The sequence below is a fragment of the Chrysochloris asiatica genome, unplaced genomic scaffold (genome assembly GCF_000296735.1).
Source record: "Chrysochloris asiatica unplaced genomic scaffold, ChrAsi1.0 scaffold00037, whole genome shotgun sequence".
NCBI classification, from domain to species: domain Eukaryota; kingdom Metazoa; phylum Chordata; class Mammalia; order Afrosoricida; family Chrysochloridae; genus Chrysochloris; species Chrysochloris asiatica.
This window is the reverse complement of record NW_006408555.1, coordinates 21,041,601-21,058,259: the sequence shown is the minus strand read 5'-3', so window position 1 is coordinate 21,058,259 and position 16,659 is coordinate 21,041,601. Positions and strand designations below refer to the sequence as shown.

General features: G+C 45.7%; 1 protein-coding gene across 1 annotated transcript; it reads right to left on the bottom strand.

Annotated features, from left to right (window-relative positions):
* Window positions 1-4,977: 4,977 nt before the first annotated feature.
* Window positions 4,978-16,137, bottom strand: NOB1 (NIN1/RPN12 binding protein 1 homolog (S. cerevisiae)). The gene is made up of 9 exons (XM_006860203.1): window positions 16,075-16,137; window positions 15,835-15,967; window positions 14,465-14,595; window positions 12,933-13,004; window positions 12,585-12,713; window positions 12,298-12,489; window positions 11,672-11,769; window positions 9,985-10,129; window positions 4,978-5,247 (listed from the first exon to the last, which is right to left on the bottom strand). The coding sequence occupies exons 1-9, from the start codon at window positions 16,135-16,137 to the stop codon at window positions 4,978-4,980; spliced, it is 1,233 nt and encodes a 410-aa protein (XP_006860265.1).
* Window positions 16,138-16,659: the final 522 nt, after the last annotated feature.

The window sequence follows — 16,659 nt, the reverse complement described above, 5'->3', positions numbered from 1 at the left end:
GTGATCCAACAGAATGCAGACATTATCAAACAATATTGTTAATATCACGCAAAGTTAAATTTTGCTGAAGATAATTCACAAACAGTTGCAGTAGTAAACGGACCGAAAGTTGTTAGAAATTCAAAATGGATTCAGAAGAGAATATGGTAGAAGGGTACTATTGCTAATGTCAGCTTGATCTTGGCTGAAAGCAGAGAATACTAGAAAGATGTTTACCAGTACTCTAAGGTATTTGACTGTGGATCACAACACATTATGGATACACATAAAGATGGGAATTCCAGAGCACTTACTTGTGCTCATGTGGAAACTGTACCTAGACCAAGAAGTAGTCATTCAAACAGAAGAAGGGGATGCTGAATGGTTTAAAATCAGTAAAGGTGTGTATCAGGGTTGTATCTTTTCACGTTTATTCAATCTGTATGCTGAACAAATAATCCAAGGACCTAGTCTCTACGAAGAACATGGCATCAGGATTTGAGGGAGACTCATTAACAACCTATATAATGCAGACACTAATTTGCTTTCTGAAAGTGAAGAGGACTTGAAATACTTAACTTATAATCAAAGACGTCACTATGGGTTTCACCTTGATGTAAAGAGAATGAAAATAGGAACAACTAGAATAGTAAACAGTATTATGATAGAGAAATAATAGCAGGAGCTCTGGTAGCGTAGGAATCAGGCTGCGAACCACAAGGTCAGCAGTTTGAAACTACCAGCTGTTCTGTGGGAGAAACATGAGGCTTTCTGCTCCCGTAAAGATTTACAGCCTCGGAAACCCTGTCCAGGGCTGCTGAGTTAGCACCGACTCCACGGCACGTAACAGCCAGCACTAAGGATTTCACTTTACTTGAATCCACAATGTCCATGGGAACTGATAGTGAAGGAGTCAAATAATGTATTGCCTTGGACAAATCTGCTGCAAACGACCTCTTTTAAAGTGTTAAAAAATCAAAAATATTACTTGGAGGATTTAAGGTACACCCGACTCAAGCCATAGTATTTTCACTTGTCTCATATGCATGTGGTAGCGTAGTACCTTCAAATCGGGCTGCTAACCTCAGGGTCGGCAGTTCTAAACTACCAGCTGTTCCGCGCAAGAGAGATGGCGTTCTGCTCCCTTAAAGATTTGCAGCCTCGGAAACCCTGTGCAGGGTCACTGAGTCAGAACTGACTCCACAGTACTTAACAACATACACACATGAAAGTTGGACAATGGATTTGTTGTTGTTAGGTGCCATCGAGTGGGTACTGACCCATAGCGACCTTATGCACAGCAGAACGAAACACTGCCCGATCCTGGGCCAACCTCACTACTGTTGCCACTTAGCTAATACATCTCATTGGGGGTCTTCCTCTTTTTCTCTGACCTCCACCTTACCAAACATGATATCCTTCTCAAACAACGGGTCCCTCCTGACAGTATGTCCGAAGTATGACACACACAGTTTGGCCATCTTGGCCTCCAAGGAGCACTCTGGCTGTACTTCTTCCAAAACGGATCTATTGGTTCTTTTGGCAACCCATGGCACTTTTAATATTCCCCTCAAAACCATAACTCAAAAGCATCAATTCTTCTACGGTCTTCCTTATTCACTGTCCAGCTTTCACATGCATATGAGGTTATTGAAAATACCATGGCTTGGGTCAGGCGCACCTTAGTCCTCAAGCTGACATCTTTGCTCTTCAACACTTTAAAGAGGTCTTGTGCCACAGATTTGCCTAATGCAATGTCAGTGGATAAGGATAAGGACAATGGATAAGGAAGGCTTGAGAAGAACTGATGTCTCCTAATTCTGGTATTGAAGAAGAATATTGAATAGGATACCATGGCCTGCCAGAAGAATGAATTAGTCATGGAAATAGGACAGAGAGAATGCTCCTTAGATGTGAGAATGACAAGACTTGGTTTCACATACTTTGTGTATGTTACCGGGAAGGACCAGTCTCTGGAGGACATCATGCTTAGTAAAAGAGATGATCATCAAAAAAGGAGCAAGACCCTCAAGGACACAGATGTCCTCTATGTCCACGTCCTCAAGGACATAGATGGACACAGTGTGGTTCCAACAGTGGGCTCAAGCAGAGCAAGAATTGTGAAGATGCTGCAGGTCTGGGCAGTGCTTCAGTCCTTTGTTCAAGGAGTTGTCATGAGTCACAACCAACTAGATGGCATCAAACATTTTATTCTTAGATACTGTTGCAATTTGAATTATTTCCCTAATTTCTCATTGCTGGTGTATAGAATCCCAATGGATTTTATTGTTTGTTGGCCTTGTACTCTGCAACTTGGCTAAATTCCTCTCTTAGGTCTAGAAGTTTTCTTGTGTACTCTAGGATTTTTGAAACATAAGGGGACTTAAAAAAAACTGTGGGGAAACAGAATTATCTTTTCATTCCATTTTACCATGAACCTTTTGAAGCCCCTCATATAGGATCATATCATCTCTGTGAATACGGTAATTTCTTATCTTTTCAGTCTGGATTCCTTTTATTCCTTTTTGTCATATTGATTTGGCTAGCACCTCTGATGAATATTTGAATAGAAATGGTTGAGAATGATCACTCTTGTCTTGTTCCCAATTTCAAGAGAACACTCTCAACCTTTCTTAAGTATAATGTTGGTGGTTGGCTTTTCATGCATGCCCTAAATTATAGTGAGGGATTTTCCTTCTGTTCAAATCTTCAGGTTTTTCATCAAGACAAATTGTTGACTTTTATTAAATGCTTTTTTCTGTAATTCAGAGATTTGCTTCTTTTCTTTTGTTCTATTGCTGTACTATGTTGATGTTTTATAATGTTGAATCACCCCTGCATTCGTGGAATAAATCCCATTTGGAAAAGATGTAGTTTGGGTGGCACAGGGTTAAGAATTGGATTAACCACCACCCGCTCTGCAGGAAAACAGACAAGGCTCTCCCCTCCCACAAAGCTTCAGCCTTGGGAAGCTAATGGAGGTCTCCTGTGATTTAGGGGTGCTGTGAGTGGAACCGACACAGCAGCAGTGGCTTTGCTCATGGTGTGTCTCTTTCAGTATGTTGCTGGATTCTGTTTGCTAGTATTTTGGTTTTTTAATTTTTTTGTGAATTGAATAAAGGTTTATAGAGCAGATCCTGTTTTATTCAATGAATCACACACTTCCGTTCTTCTAGATTGCTGCTGTCCCTGCAATGGAGCATCACTCCTCCTTCCCCATGTATGTTTCCATTTCTCCTTTCCCCACCCTTCTGTCCTTACGAAAATGCTGCCCTTCTAACCTTGGATGGTTGACCATTCTATGGCGCACATACCTCTTCTGTGTTGTTGTGCCCCCTATGTTCCTACCAACTCCCTGGCTGAAAATCGAGCCACCAGGTGAGTTCAGTTCCAAACCTGAAGGGCCATACTCAGTCTGACTAGTAAACCTGGTCTTGTGGAGGTTTTTTGTTACCTACATTCTTCTGACATAATGGCCTGTAATTTTCTTTTTAGTGACTTCATCTGGCTTAGGCTCTCAGGGCTGTCTGCTGCATAAATGACTTCAGGAATTATTCATTTCTTCTCTAATGTTTCAGTGTTTAAACAGGACGGATGTCAATGCTTCTATGTTATCAAGTTCCCCAGTGAAACCATTTGGTCCAAGGCTGGTTTTCAAGTTTGTAAAGGTTGTTGATCTCTGATTGTCTCATCATTTGTTGTGTCAGATCACTTTCTATTTTCTCTTGAGTCCCTTTGGGGACAGGTTTTGTCCTTCCAAGCATTTGTCCATTTCATCCAGCTTCTCCAGTCTGTAGCTATGCAGCTGTTCACACTAGTCAGTCATAGTTCTTGATTTCTATCGAGTCAGTTGTAATTCCTGTTTATTTTGGTTACATGCGTGTTCTGCATAAGGGAAGCGAAAGCACCCAACTCTATGTATTCCTTTTAGTAGTTGTGACTTTTGAAATTCAGTTTTCATATTTTAAAACAGTAAAATTAGACCAGTAGGATGGGGCAAATTAAAAAACTGAACATAAACCAAAATAAATGATTTACCTTTGTAGAAGCAGTACTACCACATAGAATCAAAAAAAACTTTTAAATCTGAGCAACTTTAGAAGCTAGCACTTTAGGTCTAACGAACTGTGAAGAAATTATACACTCAATAGATGTGTTTGGTAGCAATATTGATACAGTACGGCTGAAACTATTTCAAGTGAATTTAGATCGAGCAAGAGTTAATACACTGTTGGAACCAATCTCGTACTGAGGAAGAAACAGGGGAGGCAAGAAAGTTTCTGGGTGGTGGTTTAGAACCAGAGTCATCAGCATGTATTAATTTCCACAAACATAATGGCTTAAAAACAACATATACTGATGGCCTTCGAGTTTTGAAGCTCAGGAGTCTCGAATGAGTCTTGGGACTAGCGTCAGGTACCTGTTATTAGAAGCGCACTCTCTCTAGAACCTCTCGGGGAGAACCTGTCTGATCTCCTCCTGAATCAACAGGCTGCTGGTGTGCCCTGACTCCTGGTTGCCTCCCAGACCCTGGCTGTATCTCTTCCACTGACCCTGTAGCACCTGGTTTGATTTTTTTGGTTTATTCTATTTCTGGCAAAGAGATACATCTAAATGCTCAATCCATAGCTATATACCTTAAATGTCAGTCTTCAAATTACTTAAAAAGCAAAAACCTTAGCCTATTTAATAAAAACACACAAAAGCTTGCATCCACATTTATTACAAAAAACAGTATCATTTAGGAACTTCCTCTTTAAAGGTAGAGGAGCTATTTCAGGACACTGTTCTGTTTCTATCAAATTCCACTCGGCTCTTTGGATGCTCACAGGCCGGGGTAGCCCAGTCCTCCAGTAAACCCTGCCAGCCCTGGCAAAGTACAAAGCAGCACCCTGGGCCTACTGTTCCCATCCCGGGGGCTCAGGTGAGACAGCGGGAAAACGAGAGAGCAGAGCTCTGCAGCAGCAGCAATCCAGTGTGCTTGTGAGAGCTTCCGCCTCACCTTTTCTTCACAAACTTCTTTCTGGAGGCATTGGGATTCAACCGTCTCCTCCCAGCCCCCATGGAGCCATCTCGAATCTGCAAAGTAGCTGACCGGCTAGAGATGTCGTTCTCGGCAAAGGGAGACACCCCAGCTGTGTAGTCCGGGGCAAACACGTTGGTCTTCTGCCTGGCCTTGTGGGAGAGCCGCAGCTGAGGGAAGCGCTGGTCCTCAGTCAGGTGGGGGTTGACAGCGTATTTGCCCCCCTTGGGAGTGGGAAGTGAATACTGTAAAGATAAGGAAAGGCCGTGAGGAGAACGGTGATGTGCATTCACTGATGTACGTTCACATCCTGTGAAAGCACAGCTCACCTTACAGATCAGGCTGCAGCCACACAACGGACAACGGTGCTCCGCCTGCTGGGCGCTAAAGCCAGGCATCCTCTGCTTGATCCTCACCTCACCCCACCCCACTCATGACTGGTAAACACACTGCTTTCCAGAGTAAAGCAGTGACTCAGGGTCAAATTCAGCAGCAGACATGGAGGGCTGATGATCCACACACTGGGCACTACCACCACCATCCAGCGGGTCTTTCAGCAGTCTTCAGTGTCTCCCTAAAGGAACTCCTGTCACCAAAACTATTCAAGCCGGCTCCACTCCTGACCCACTTACCTGAAGCAGATCATTCTCTTCCCACAAGGCACCCTTCTACCGATACCCTGCCAACTCCTTTCTCTAAGAACCCCTACACTTTCAGGCCCACCTGTCTGCATACCTTGTGTGCTAGGAAGTACTCAACAGTTCCCTTTAAAACAAGGTAGTTCTGAAAAATTAGCTTCCTCCTCAAGTAGAAACACCCACAACACTGCAAAGAGGAACCTGGGTGCAAGTCAAATTTCCTCTAATCTACCTGATAATTAATGCATGACTATGAAGAATAAAATCTCTTAAGGCCTTGCTGAACAAAAAATGAACCCAATCATGTTTCAGAGAAGTAATCACTGAAATAAGGAAAAGCTAATCAGCTTGAACATAGTATTTTGACTGTATAGTCTCAGCTCTGGTAGCGTAGTGGTTACGAATCGGGCTGCGAACCTTAGGGCCAGCAGGTCAAAACTACCAGCCGCTCTGCGGGAGAAAGATGAGGCGTTCTGCTCCCGTAAAGATTTGCAGCCTCGGAAACCCTGTACAGGGTCTCTATGGGTCTGAACCGACTCGACGGCACTTAACAACAACAACAAGTCTCAACTGAAGGCGAAAGGGATTATGCAAAGATAGAGCTTTACTATTTTCGCTAACGGTAATCTAGAGGCTCCTAAGAAGAAAGGATTGGCAATCTACTTCTGAAAAACAACAAACAACCCCAGCCACTGAAGCCCATGTAGCACAGCTCTACTCAGATGCACGGGGGAAGTGCTGTGAGTCAGAGCTGGTTCAAGGGCAACTCATGTGCTTTTGGTATGGGTTGTTGTTAAGTGCCATCAAGTTGGTTCCGCCTCATAGAGACCCCATTCAAGGTTTCTGAGGAGCATCTGGTGGATTTCAACTGTCGATCTTGTGGTTCACAATCCAGTGATGATCATACAGTGCTACCCACCCCAGGAGTCCTTCAGTATAGGTTAGCAATTCTAAAACAATTTCTATTCTAGGCTAGAACAAGTAAATTATTATGAAAAACATCTAGACAGAGATGTTACAAATAAAACCAACTCTGTGGTGTTGGACTGAAACTTAAGGTACAAACACACGATTTATTATGGAGAAAGGAGATGTTTGTGTGTGTTCTTAACACACCTGCACTTAGGCTTTGTCTACTGAGAGCCGAGGAGCAGTGACACCTAGGACTATGAGCATGCTTAGTCTTTGCTTCTAAAAAGCATCTCCCTAGAAACCAGAACCACATCCAGATCACCAGAGATGAGAAATCCCCACTTGAAGGGACAAGCTGATGAGCCTCGAACGGGGAGAAGAACAAAAGATACGTCTCGAATGGAAGACCTACAGGAAAAATACGACACAATGGAGACAGATGGACTGTTACTACGGGAACAAACGGGTCACTCCCCTAGGAGACACTGGGGCAGTCAGTCGGGTCCCACCAACGTAGCTCCCCCGACCCAAAACTGAGGCTCGGTGGAAATGCATGCTCGGATTGGTAAACACACATATCACCGTTGGGGAGAAATGGGGTAAAGACAGCAATGCAGTGGCGAGCTAAGCCTCACAATATTCAGAGGGCTTCTGTGGACCCAGTTGGGACCTGATTGGCAAGCAGTGCGAGGAGACCCGAGGACTCCTGGGCCCAGAGTCAGTGACGTGGCCACGGAGGACTCAAGTGGAGAATGGAGCTGCCTGCCAGCTGATGGGAAGAGAGGGCATGTGCACAAGAACACCCACACTTGCAGATGACACCCACGTGACCGGGACTGGATGACTGGATGATCAGAGCTCAACCAGGAGAAGAAAGAAAGGGGGGGGGGGGGGGAGGAAGAAGACTGAGCTGATCCAAGCTGATGAACTTAACCTATGCATACGAATGCAGTGACACAAAGGAGGCAACAAATCCTTACAGCAAGAAACATTCCCACCCCCTCCACACACAGAGTAGACAGAGATGGGCAACTTGGACATTGGATACCCAAATGGGGAGGGAGGGACTACAAAGGCAAGAAGTAACTGGCTTACAAGCTTTCAAGAGGGAACCTAGAGCTAGGGGTCATGGAGGAAGGCAGAATCACCCAGTGAGTACTATCCAATCTGTCTAGGTGGAGCTGATGAAATGAAATACAGATGGGTTACATGCGATACTGTAGTGAATAATGGTTATTAAGATGGATTGTGAGTGCTGGAAATGCAAGGGTAGATGTTTTGTAGCAAGGAAGAGAGCAGTTATTTCTCCAGTCTAGGAGCGGAGGTCTCTGGGACCACCAACGGATAAGAGCCGAAAACGGGACCCCACCCAGAGAACCGGGGATGCCTTAGATGGAGACAGAGATGATGACATGGAGGGATGAAGCTGCTGGGGACTTTGGATCTAGAGAGGGAGAGGGACTGTGGGCCAAAGACTGAAGGGTGAGGGGGGAGTGTAGAGCATGGGCTTCTAGGATAGGCCCTTTGGTAGGAAGACGATGCATGGAGGGGATTGGAACCATGGCAATGTAATGATACACGATGGAATGAATATGGAATTGAGGTTCTCTCATGTAAACTATCATATAATTCACAATAAAACATTAAAATAAATAAATAAAAATAAAAAGCATCTCCCTAAAAGAAAGCGCTTGGGAGAAATGACCAATTCCAATGCAGGGAACATCATCTTCCTGTGCCAGAAGAGAGACAACGATCAAAGAGAAGAGGAATGTGTCAAGAGGCAGCAGAAACAAGCAGGAAATAGGCTCCCACTGACCAATCAGGAGCAATGTGGGAATCAAAATAATGAATGATCGCTAACAGATCACAGCCAATGAACTGTAAGAATCCACACTCACAGATAAATGAATGAATAAAAGGAAGCTCCTCCTTCTAGAGTCCTGGTATGGCGCAGCAGGATAAGCACTGGACCACAAGGTTGGTTTGAACCACGAAGTCAGCGGTTCAAACCCACCAACTGCTCCTCGGAAACACTATACAGGGTCACTATGAGTCGGAACTGGCTTGACAGCACTTAACTCCTTAGGTTAAAATACCAAGTAATAAATATAGAAAAAATGATAAAATGAGAACTCTTAGCATCAGTCAAGCACCATTGTAATGGCTAATTCAGGTAACTTTAATGATGAGAATGATACATTCTCTTAAGTATTTTTCAAAATAGTAACTTGACAATGGGTAAGTCTTTAAGAAACCACTTTAACCAACGGATTCAAGTTACCACCACCAGTATAGAGGACACTGGACCTCTGTGTACCCTCTCTGAAGGGCACACTTCATGTCTGGGTGTTCCTGCCAAAAATGCACGGCCAGAGTCAAATTACAAGGAAACCTCACACAAAAATGTCTTGATCCTGAAACACAAAACACTGAGAGACTATTCTAGTTTAAGAGAGACTAGATAGAGTCCTGGTGTGGAACTGTGAGCTAATGCGCTGGATTGCAAAGTTGGTTTGAACTGTAAGGTTGGCGGTTCAAGCTCACCAGCTGCGCCTTAGAAAATGTATACAGGGTCACTATGGGCTGGAATCGACTCAACAGCCCTTAACAAAAACAAAAACAAAAACAAAGAGACATGACAAGTAATGTGTGACCCTAGACTGGATCTCATACACACATACTGGGCAAAGTTTGAACAAGGTCTACAGATGAAATTTCTTTATCTCGATAACTAGACTTTAGTTGTAAGACAAAGTCCTTCTTCTAGGAAATTCAGGGTCCTGGTGTGGCACTGCTGGATGAGCACAAGGTCATCAGTTGAAACCCATTCACCATGCCTAGAAAATCCTATACAGGGTTACTGAGATGGTACCCACTACGTAGCACTTAACAAGTATATTTTTACACATATAGCATGCGTGTTAGAGTTTTGCGAACAGCACAACTCCTCACACATTACATTCAGAAATAAGGTTGTGGCAAAGTGAATCACATGGAATTACTCACAAACAGTTTAGGAAAAAAATACATACACAGAGTGATTAACACAGGGTATCTGGGTATCAATGGGACCTTTTTGTACTAATTTTTACCACTTTTCTCTGAATCTCTGATTCAGAGCTTCTGGAAGTTCTTCCCAGCCCCAGAACCCCACACATATCCCACCCACGTCCCTCTTCTTTTCTTGAGCCCCGCACATGAGCCCTGTCATCACTGGCTGTTTCCAATTAGAGTGCAGATCTCTCGAGAAACTCACCCAGAAGCATGTTGTTCACCGCTCCCATCCCTCCCCCAGGTGCCTACTTTACAGTCTCGCTAGCTGCCCCTAGGGACCACAGGAGCTCTGGGCCTCTGTTCCCCTTGATTGTGGCATTAAAAGGTCTCACTTCCCGACCTTAGGTCCTGCTGGTGTGGGAGACAACCACTTACCCGGAGGCCTCGAGGGTTCAGCACCTTGGGGTTCCGGGAAAAGTGCATATGCAAGGTGCCATCGTCGCTGACTGTGACAGACACTTTCTTCAGGGTCTTGTTTCCACAATGGGAACAGAACACTCGGTTCATGTCCGATGTTGTCCTGGGAGACACAAAAGAAGGAGCTCTGTAGAGGAACCACAGGCAGCAAAGCCCATGGCCAGAGCACAGGCGGGTGCCGAGCCTCAGAGGAGGAAGCCACTGGGGACGAAGAAAGGCTGGCCCGCCAGGCACTGGCCTCACACTGCAGCAACAAGCAGAAGGCCGAGGTGACGGTAAAAGATACACACAGCAGATGAGGAAGTGTGAAGATGAGCTGAGGTCCCACTACTGACTGTCAGGAGCCATTCTTCAAGTTTCACAGCAAACTATCCCCTGAGGTTGGTCCTACCCTCGCTTTATAGACGGGGAGACCGAGGCAAGATAAGGCAACTTGGCCAAGCGGGAGGCACAAGCCCAGGCAGTCGGGCTCCAGAAAACAGTGCTCTTAAAACTGCTGTACTTTCTCAAAGGACAAATTTTCACAGCTCTAAGTACCTTGTCCCCCAAAGTCAGCACAGGTGGTAACCAGGAACACACTGATAAACCACGCTGTGATGGTTCAGTGTGGGTGCTGAGGGCAGACTCCAAGCAAGGTCTTGGCCCTCTCCTGTCCCCTCCAGCCCCAACGGAGGGTCCTGGACTGGACACACTGCTGCTCCCTGCCCTGAGAAGTTCTCTACATTCCCACTCAATGGTCCCAGGACCAGCTGCATCTACCTGCTGGAAAGGCCAGATCTCTTCCACATATGGCTCGGAAAAAACAGTGTTGTTGTTAAGTACCATTGACTTGGTTCCGACTCATAGTAATCTTGTTGAGAGTTTCTGAGGCTTGGAATCTTTGTGGAAGCAGAAAGCATCTTTCTCCCAGAGTGATGGGCAGGCTTGCCAAGTAGACCTGGTGGTTCTCAGCCCAGTTCTTATTGTATGGAGCCCTTATTCTGTGTAGAAACTGCCCAATCCCTGAGGCTGATCTCACAGTTCCGAAGAACATTCCCAGGGTTCCTAAGAATGACTGTTAATCTGGGGGAATTTGAGACTTTTGTAACAAAGAACAATTGGTGGTGACAGTGGTGGGGATTCTAAGAAGCAAGGAGCTGGTCACAAGCCTGGCACAGTTAAAACACCTGAAGAAAAACCGGAAACAAATTCAAATCCAGCAACTGCCAGTTCCAGAGTCCACGATTTCTTTTTAAATAAAAAATTTCATAGACTCAAGCAGACTAAAGAGCACAGCAAATCCCCATGTGACCATCCCTGCACTGACCCCTCATCACTTCACGGCCACCTCGTCTCATCTCCACCTCCACCCATGGCTGCAGACTTGTGCTATTTCAAAGCAAATCCCAGACATCATCCCATGCGTAAATACTTCAGTGTGAATCTCTCCAAGAGGCCAGCTCATTTCTTCTAGAACTCAAACCCCTAATCTAATGCCATCAGGAGGAAGGCTGAAAACGTCCCCTGGATTTGCCAGGTGGGAGGTTAGCTGAGTGAGGACAGAGCCCTGTCAACAGAAGGGTGAACCTGAGGGGTTCGTGTAACTGGCGCAGGGAGAGCGTGCATGCAGGCGGAGGGGCACTGGGCCCAACTGCCGGCGACATACCTGAAGCAGCCGTGGCAGCGCAGGACATAGGTGCGGGCCTCTCGGATCAGCATGCCGTTCACCGCCAGCACGTGCAGCCCCATTTGCAGCAGAACATTCTACAAACAACAAGGAAAAGCACGAGTGAACTCATCGCAAAATGAAGTTTCCTTTCACGTGAAATCTGCAGTCACAGGTAAGGGAACCTGATAAATCCTGGTTCAGCTCATAAAGGTTCAGGAGAAGTAAATTTTAGGAAGCCTCTCAAGATGCCAGAACTGGGACAAGGACCCAGGTCTCTCCCTATCTCAAGTACCATGGTCTGTGCTCATCATTTCACCAAGGCCTCTCATTAGCTACGGAAACATTGTGTCAAGACAAACACACTCCTCTCGGGGCTGGAAACGTTCTCTATTTTCTCCAAACACCTAACTGAGCACAGAACACCATACATACGGGAAAGAATCAACAGGTCATAAATATTAAACCTTAAAAATACATTCTCTAGCCTCCAACCCAAACTGAAAACAGTCAAGACAACACAGGCAGTGTCTAGGACAGGAGGTCTACACATTCCCCACCTCCAAGTGGCCGCTGCTGATGGCAGGTAGGAGCCCAGGGTTGGCCCCTGCCCATGCCAACCTTACCTGCATGGCAAAGTCTGTGGTCACGCAGCCAACCCGCACGTCACTGGGGACATGGCACTGCTCCAATTGCTGCTGGATCTGCTTAATGTTGCTGGGGGTTATCCACCCCCCCTCGTCATTGTCACTGTCTTCACCCTTCCTTTCTTCCAATGTATCCTCTTCCTCCTCTGAAACACTCTCCTCTCTGTCAAGCTGAAACATGCAGAATTCTTAAACTCCCAGCTCACAGGAGAGAGAAGCTGGGAGAAGCTATGGGGCAGGTCAGCAGCTCTGGAATCAGGGCTTACCAGCAGCTCCTGGAGTTCACGATCAATGTCAGGCAAAGGGTTTCTCCAGAACATGAAGGAACTGAATTCTACACTCTCAGGCTCACTGGTTGGGTGTCCATGATCTACTGTCTCTCGTGGAAGTTTAGGCTGAGATTTAAAAAATATATAAAATGGAAAACAAAACAAAAACACCCTAGAAAACAGACGGTTACAGGTGAAATCGTGTCTGACATTGAAACAGATCAGACAGGGCTGACAAGCTTTGGCATGAGTCCAGGTAAGCCTGGCTAACTGTAACCAGACAACCCACAGAGGACAGATAACGGGCAGAAAGAGACTGTGAGAGTGTGGCTGCGTCGGGCTTACCTTTGAGGGGAGATGGAAACCAGAAATGAGTAGTGGAGTTTCTGGATGCTGAACAGATGAGCTGACTGTAACCTGAAATACACACACAAACAAACAGTAACTTTGTAAGAAAGAAAATAGTTTTAGTATTCAACGTAGAAAGGAGAATCAAAAACAAAAAAGCAAAATATTTCTCCCTGGTTACTAAACTTAAAGATACTGTTTCTTAAAAAAGGTAGAAATTTATAAATAAAACACCCTTCAGTGATGCTGTCTCCTAAAGAAACCCGCTTCAGGAGAATCAGTGCTTTTCCCCGGTGTACACAGAGCCCTACAGATGCTTTTATTCTTGGAAGTATCTTTGATTAACTCCCTACCATAAGCATCTAGGAGTGGAATTGTTGGGTCAAAGGATACACTGTTTTAAAGCTTTTGATACAACATCTCTGACTCCTGGCAAGAAGGTTGAAGACCAGGTCAATTTATAGTCAGCACAGAGATGGATGCCAAATGAAAGACCAGCGGCATGTTCTTGGTGCTCAGTCTCAAATCTGGACTCTGCATAAAGACAGTCTCTCCAACAAACCTCGTTAGCGCACAAAAGTCTATTTATGGCACCATGTTTTGACTCTTTGGAATAAAAACTCTGAACTTGCTTGAAAATAGTGAAGGTACTTCCAACCAGCACATAGATGTGAGTCCACTCAGTCAAGGGAGGCCACATGATGCTTTGTCCACACAATTTGAAACTGATTACTTATCAGTTTAACATATTAATTAGGTCCAAATTCTCTGGCATGGAAAATAGAGCTAATGAAAAGCTCACGCACAAATCCATCAGTCTCTCTCTTTAACCTAGCCAAGTGAGCTTCCTAAAAGCACCACTGAAACCCAGAGTTCTGAATGCACAGGGATTGGGAAAAAACAAAAAGTAAAGTCCTCAGTGTTTACTTCCGTCCTTCTTCCATAAAGAACTCCCTCTTTTCCTTTTAAAAAACAAAAAAACGGTGGGACGACGAGGGAGCTTCCAAACATTTGTGGAAAAATTCCCATATTTTAAAATGCCATTTCCCACCGACTTTTTGAAACCCTCTCATATAGGCAGTTTTTACATTCTTTCTACATTTTCTGTTTCAGATTTAAACAGTCCTTCCTGGGAACCCACAGCTCAAAAGCCACATGTTCAGAGAGCACACGTCTGGCCCTAACAATTCCAACTCTTACAAAATTGCAATTGGGAGATGTGAACACTGGGTTTTTGATATTAAGAAATTACCATTAATAACACTGCTTAGAGGTAGTAACACTCTTGTGATTAATTTGCAGATAACCCTTCTCTTTAGGGAGACACCGTGGTGTGTACCATGCCTCAGTGCCAAACACTGGCCGCTGCGGGTCGGTGCAGCGGAGATGTGGTCATGAACTGGTAGAGGCTGAATGATGGGGAGAGTGGGTTCAGGGTGTTTTCCCTCTACTTCTGAATACCTGACACTGTCTACAACAAAGTTTAAAAAACAAACAAAAATCACACCACAGAAACCCTCCTGATTTACCTTTTTTGGTTCTTGTTTTAGGTGCGATACCCCCACAAACTCTGCTTCCAGCTGGTAGGTGAGCGCCAGCACTTGGATGTCTGTGGCAGACAGGCTGGGGTAGTCTCCAGTTTTCTTTGAAAAATCAGTCACTGTAAACAAGAGTCAGAGACAGCCATGGGTCTGGAGTGGTGTTGGCTGCCATCGAGTTGCTTTCGCCTCAGTTACAGGACAGGACTGTCCAGTAGGGTCTGCTTGGCTGGACTCTTCATCAATCAGATCGCCAGGTCTTTCTCCTGCAGAGGGGCTGGGTGGGTTCAAACCACCGACCCTGCACTTGGCAGCCAAGCACCTGACCACTGTGCCACTAAGGCTCCCACGGCCTTGAATAACCAAATGAAAATCGCCAAGAAGTGAGAAAGGATCTACATTCCCAGAACAAGCTGTAACACTTTCATCCGTTCCTTGAAAATGTCTTACTCTTAAGTTGAAAATCTTGTACTCTCTACCACAAAGATCCATGCCTGCTAAGTTTCCTGGGAAATCTGTATCGAGTGTAGAGGAAGGAACAGACAATCTCTACAATTCTGTTAAGTAAACCAAAGCAGATGAATCGAAGTGATGAGCACATTCCAAAATGGTGGTGTTGGTGGAGCGCTGTGGAGTCCATCCAACTCTTAGCGACTCTGTACAGTGTTTCCAAGGAGCAGCTGGTGGATTTGAACTGCTGCCCATTTGGTTAACAGTCCAGTGCTGATCCTACCACGCCACGTCAGGGCTCTTCCAAAATGGTATGGGAAGTTAATCTAACCAATAAACATTGCAGCATATGATAAAGTTTAAGTGCTATTAATATTTGCTCAAAAGGTTAAATAACTTAAATCTACCCCATGCAACACAACTGTGGCATACTGTAACCCTGTAACAACAGATCCCAGGTCTCTCTCCGGCAGAAAAGCTAAGCCAACGCTGACTTGTTAAGTGCCCTCATCCCATGGTGACCCTGTATAGGGTTTCCAAGTAGATTTGGGTGGGTTAGCTAACAGGATCTCCAATAAAAATCCTCAAGCCATTAAGGAACTTTCATGGGTAAGATTGTTTTGGTCCCTAACAAAAGAACCACACTGGCCCTTATACCAAAAGCTACTTGTTTATATTTACAGCTTTCTTTTAAGCCTAGGGTAAGGACAAAAACACAGCCTCTAATGGCTTCCAATTCCAAAATGCACCATCACCCTATCGGGATGATCAAGCTCCACATTATGCTGAGTGTCACCCGGCTCTTCACTTACTGCTCACAGCGCCCGGAAGGAGAGGTGGGGATGCTGCCCTGAAGGCGGCCCTGCCGCTCCTGCGCCCTCCTCACTGTGTCCGATCACCTCTTCACTCACCCAGCCGAATATACTCCGGGAAGGGCTCCTTGAAATGCAGCTCGTAGGGTAAGACAGCCAGCCGCCTGCGCGTGGCCTTGTCCCGAATCTCGCTGACCACCTCCCGGATGGTATAGATGTTCTTCCCGATGTCCTGCGGAGACATCGGCCCAGCTGAGACCCCCCGGTACCACGCACCCCCGCCTGCCTTTACACGCACTTCAGTGGCTGCCAGCACCTCTCGGCGGGACCTCCCTGTACCTGCAGAGCCGCATCACGCAAGAAAGCCCCGGCGTCCGCCACAACGTGTTCCACCGGTGCCATCTTGACTCCTCAAGCACAGAGTGCGCGTGCGCTCCCACTTAAAGCCGCCCCCTTGTTTCCCATTCCAGGCCTCTGGGAACCGGAAGACTAGGCGTAGACTCAGCGGCGCCTCCTAGTGGCCAAGGCCTCATGTCTTGGCTGAGGGCAACCTGCGAGCATGCGCGCCCACGCTGCGGGTCCAGGGAGGAGTGCGCGGGTTGACGTCTTAAGGGTTCCCAAGAAATTGTCGCCTTGTCCTCTCAGTTAAAAAAAAAAAGGTGCCTTCAAGGCGACGTCACGTATCTCAGAGTAAAGCTGCACATTAAGGTTTTCAATGGCTGTGACCTTTTGTAAGGAAACGACTAGGTCGCCTTCTAAGCTGCCTCTTGGTGGATATGAACCACCACTCGTCGGGTTAGTAGTTGAGCAATACCAGTTTGCTCCTCCCAAAAGGCCCTAAGCTTATCCATTGTGCTTTCTTTACTTTTAAATGTGAAACCTTTATATGTTCTCATTGTTAGAAAACAACCTAATTAGTACAAC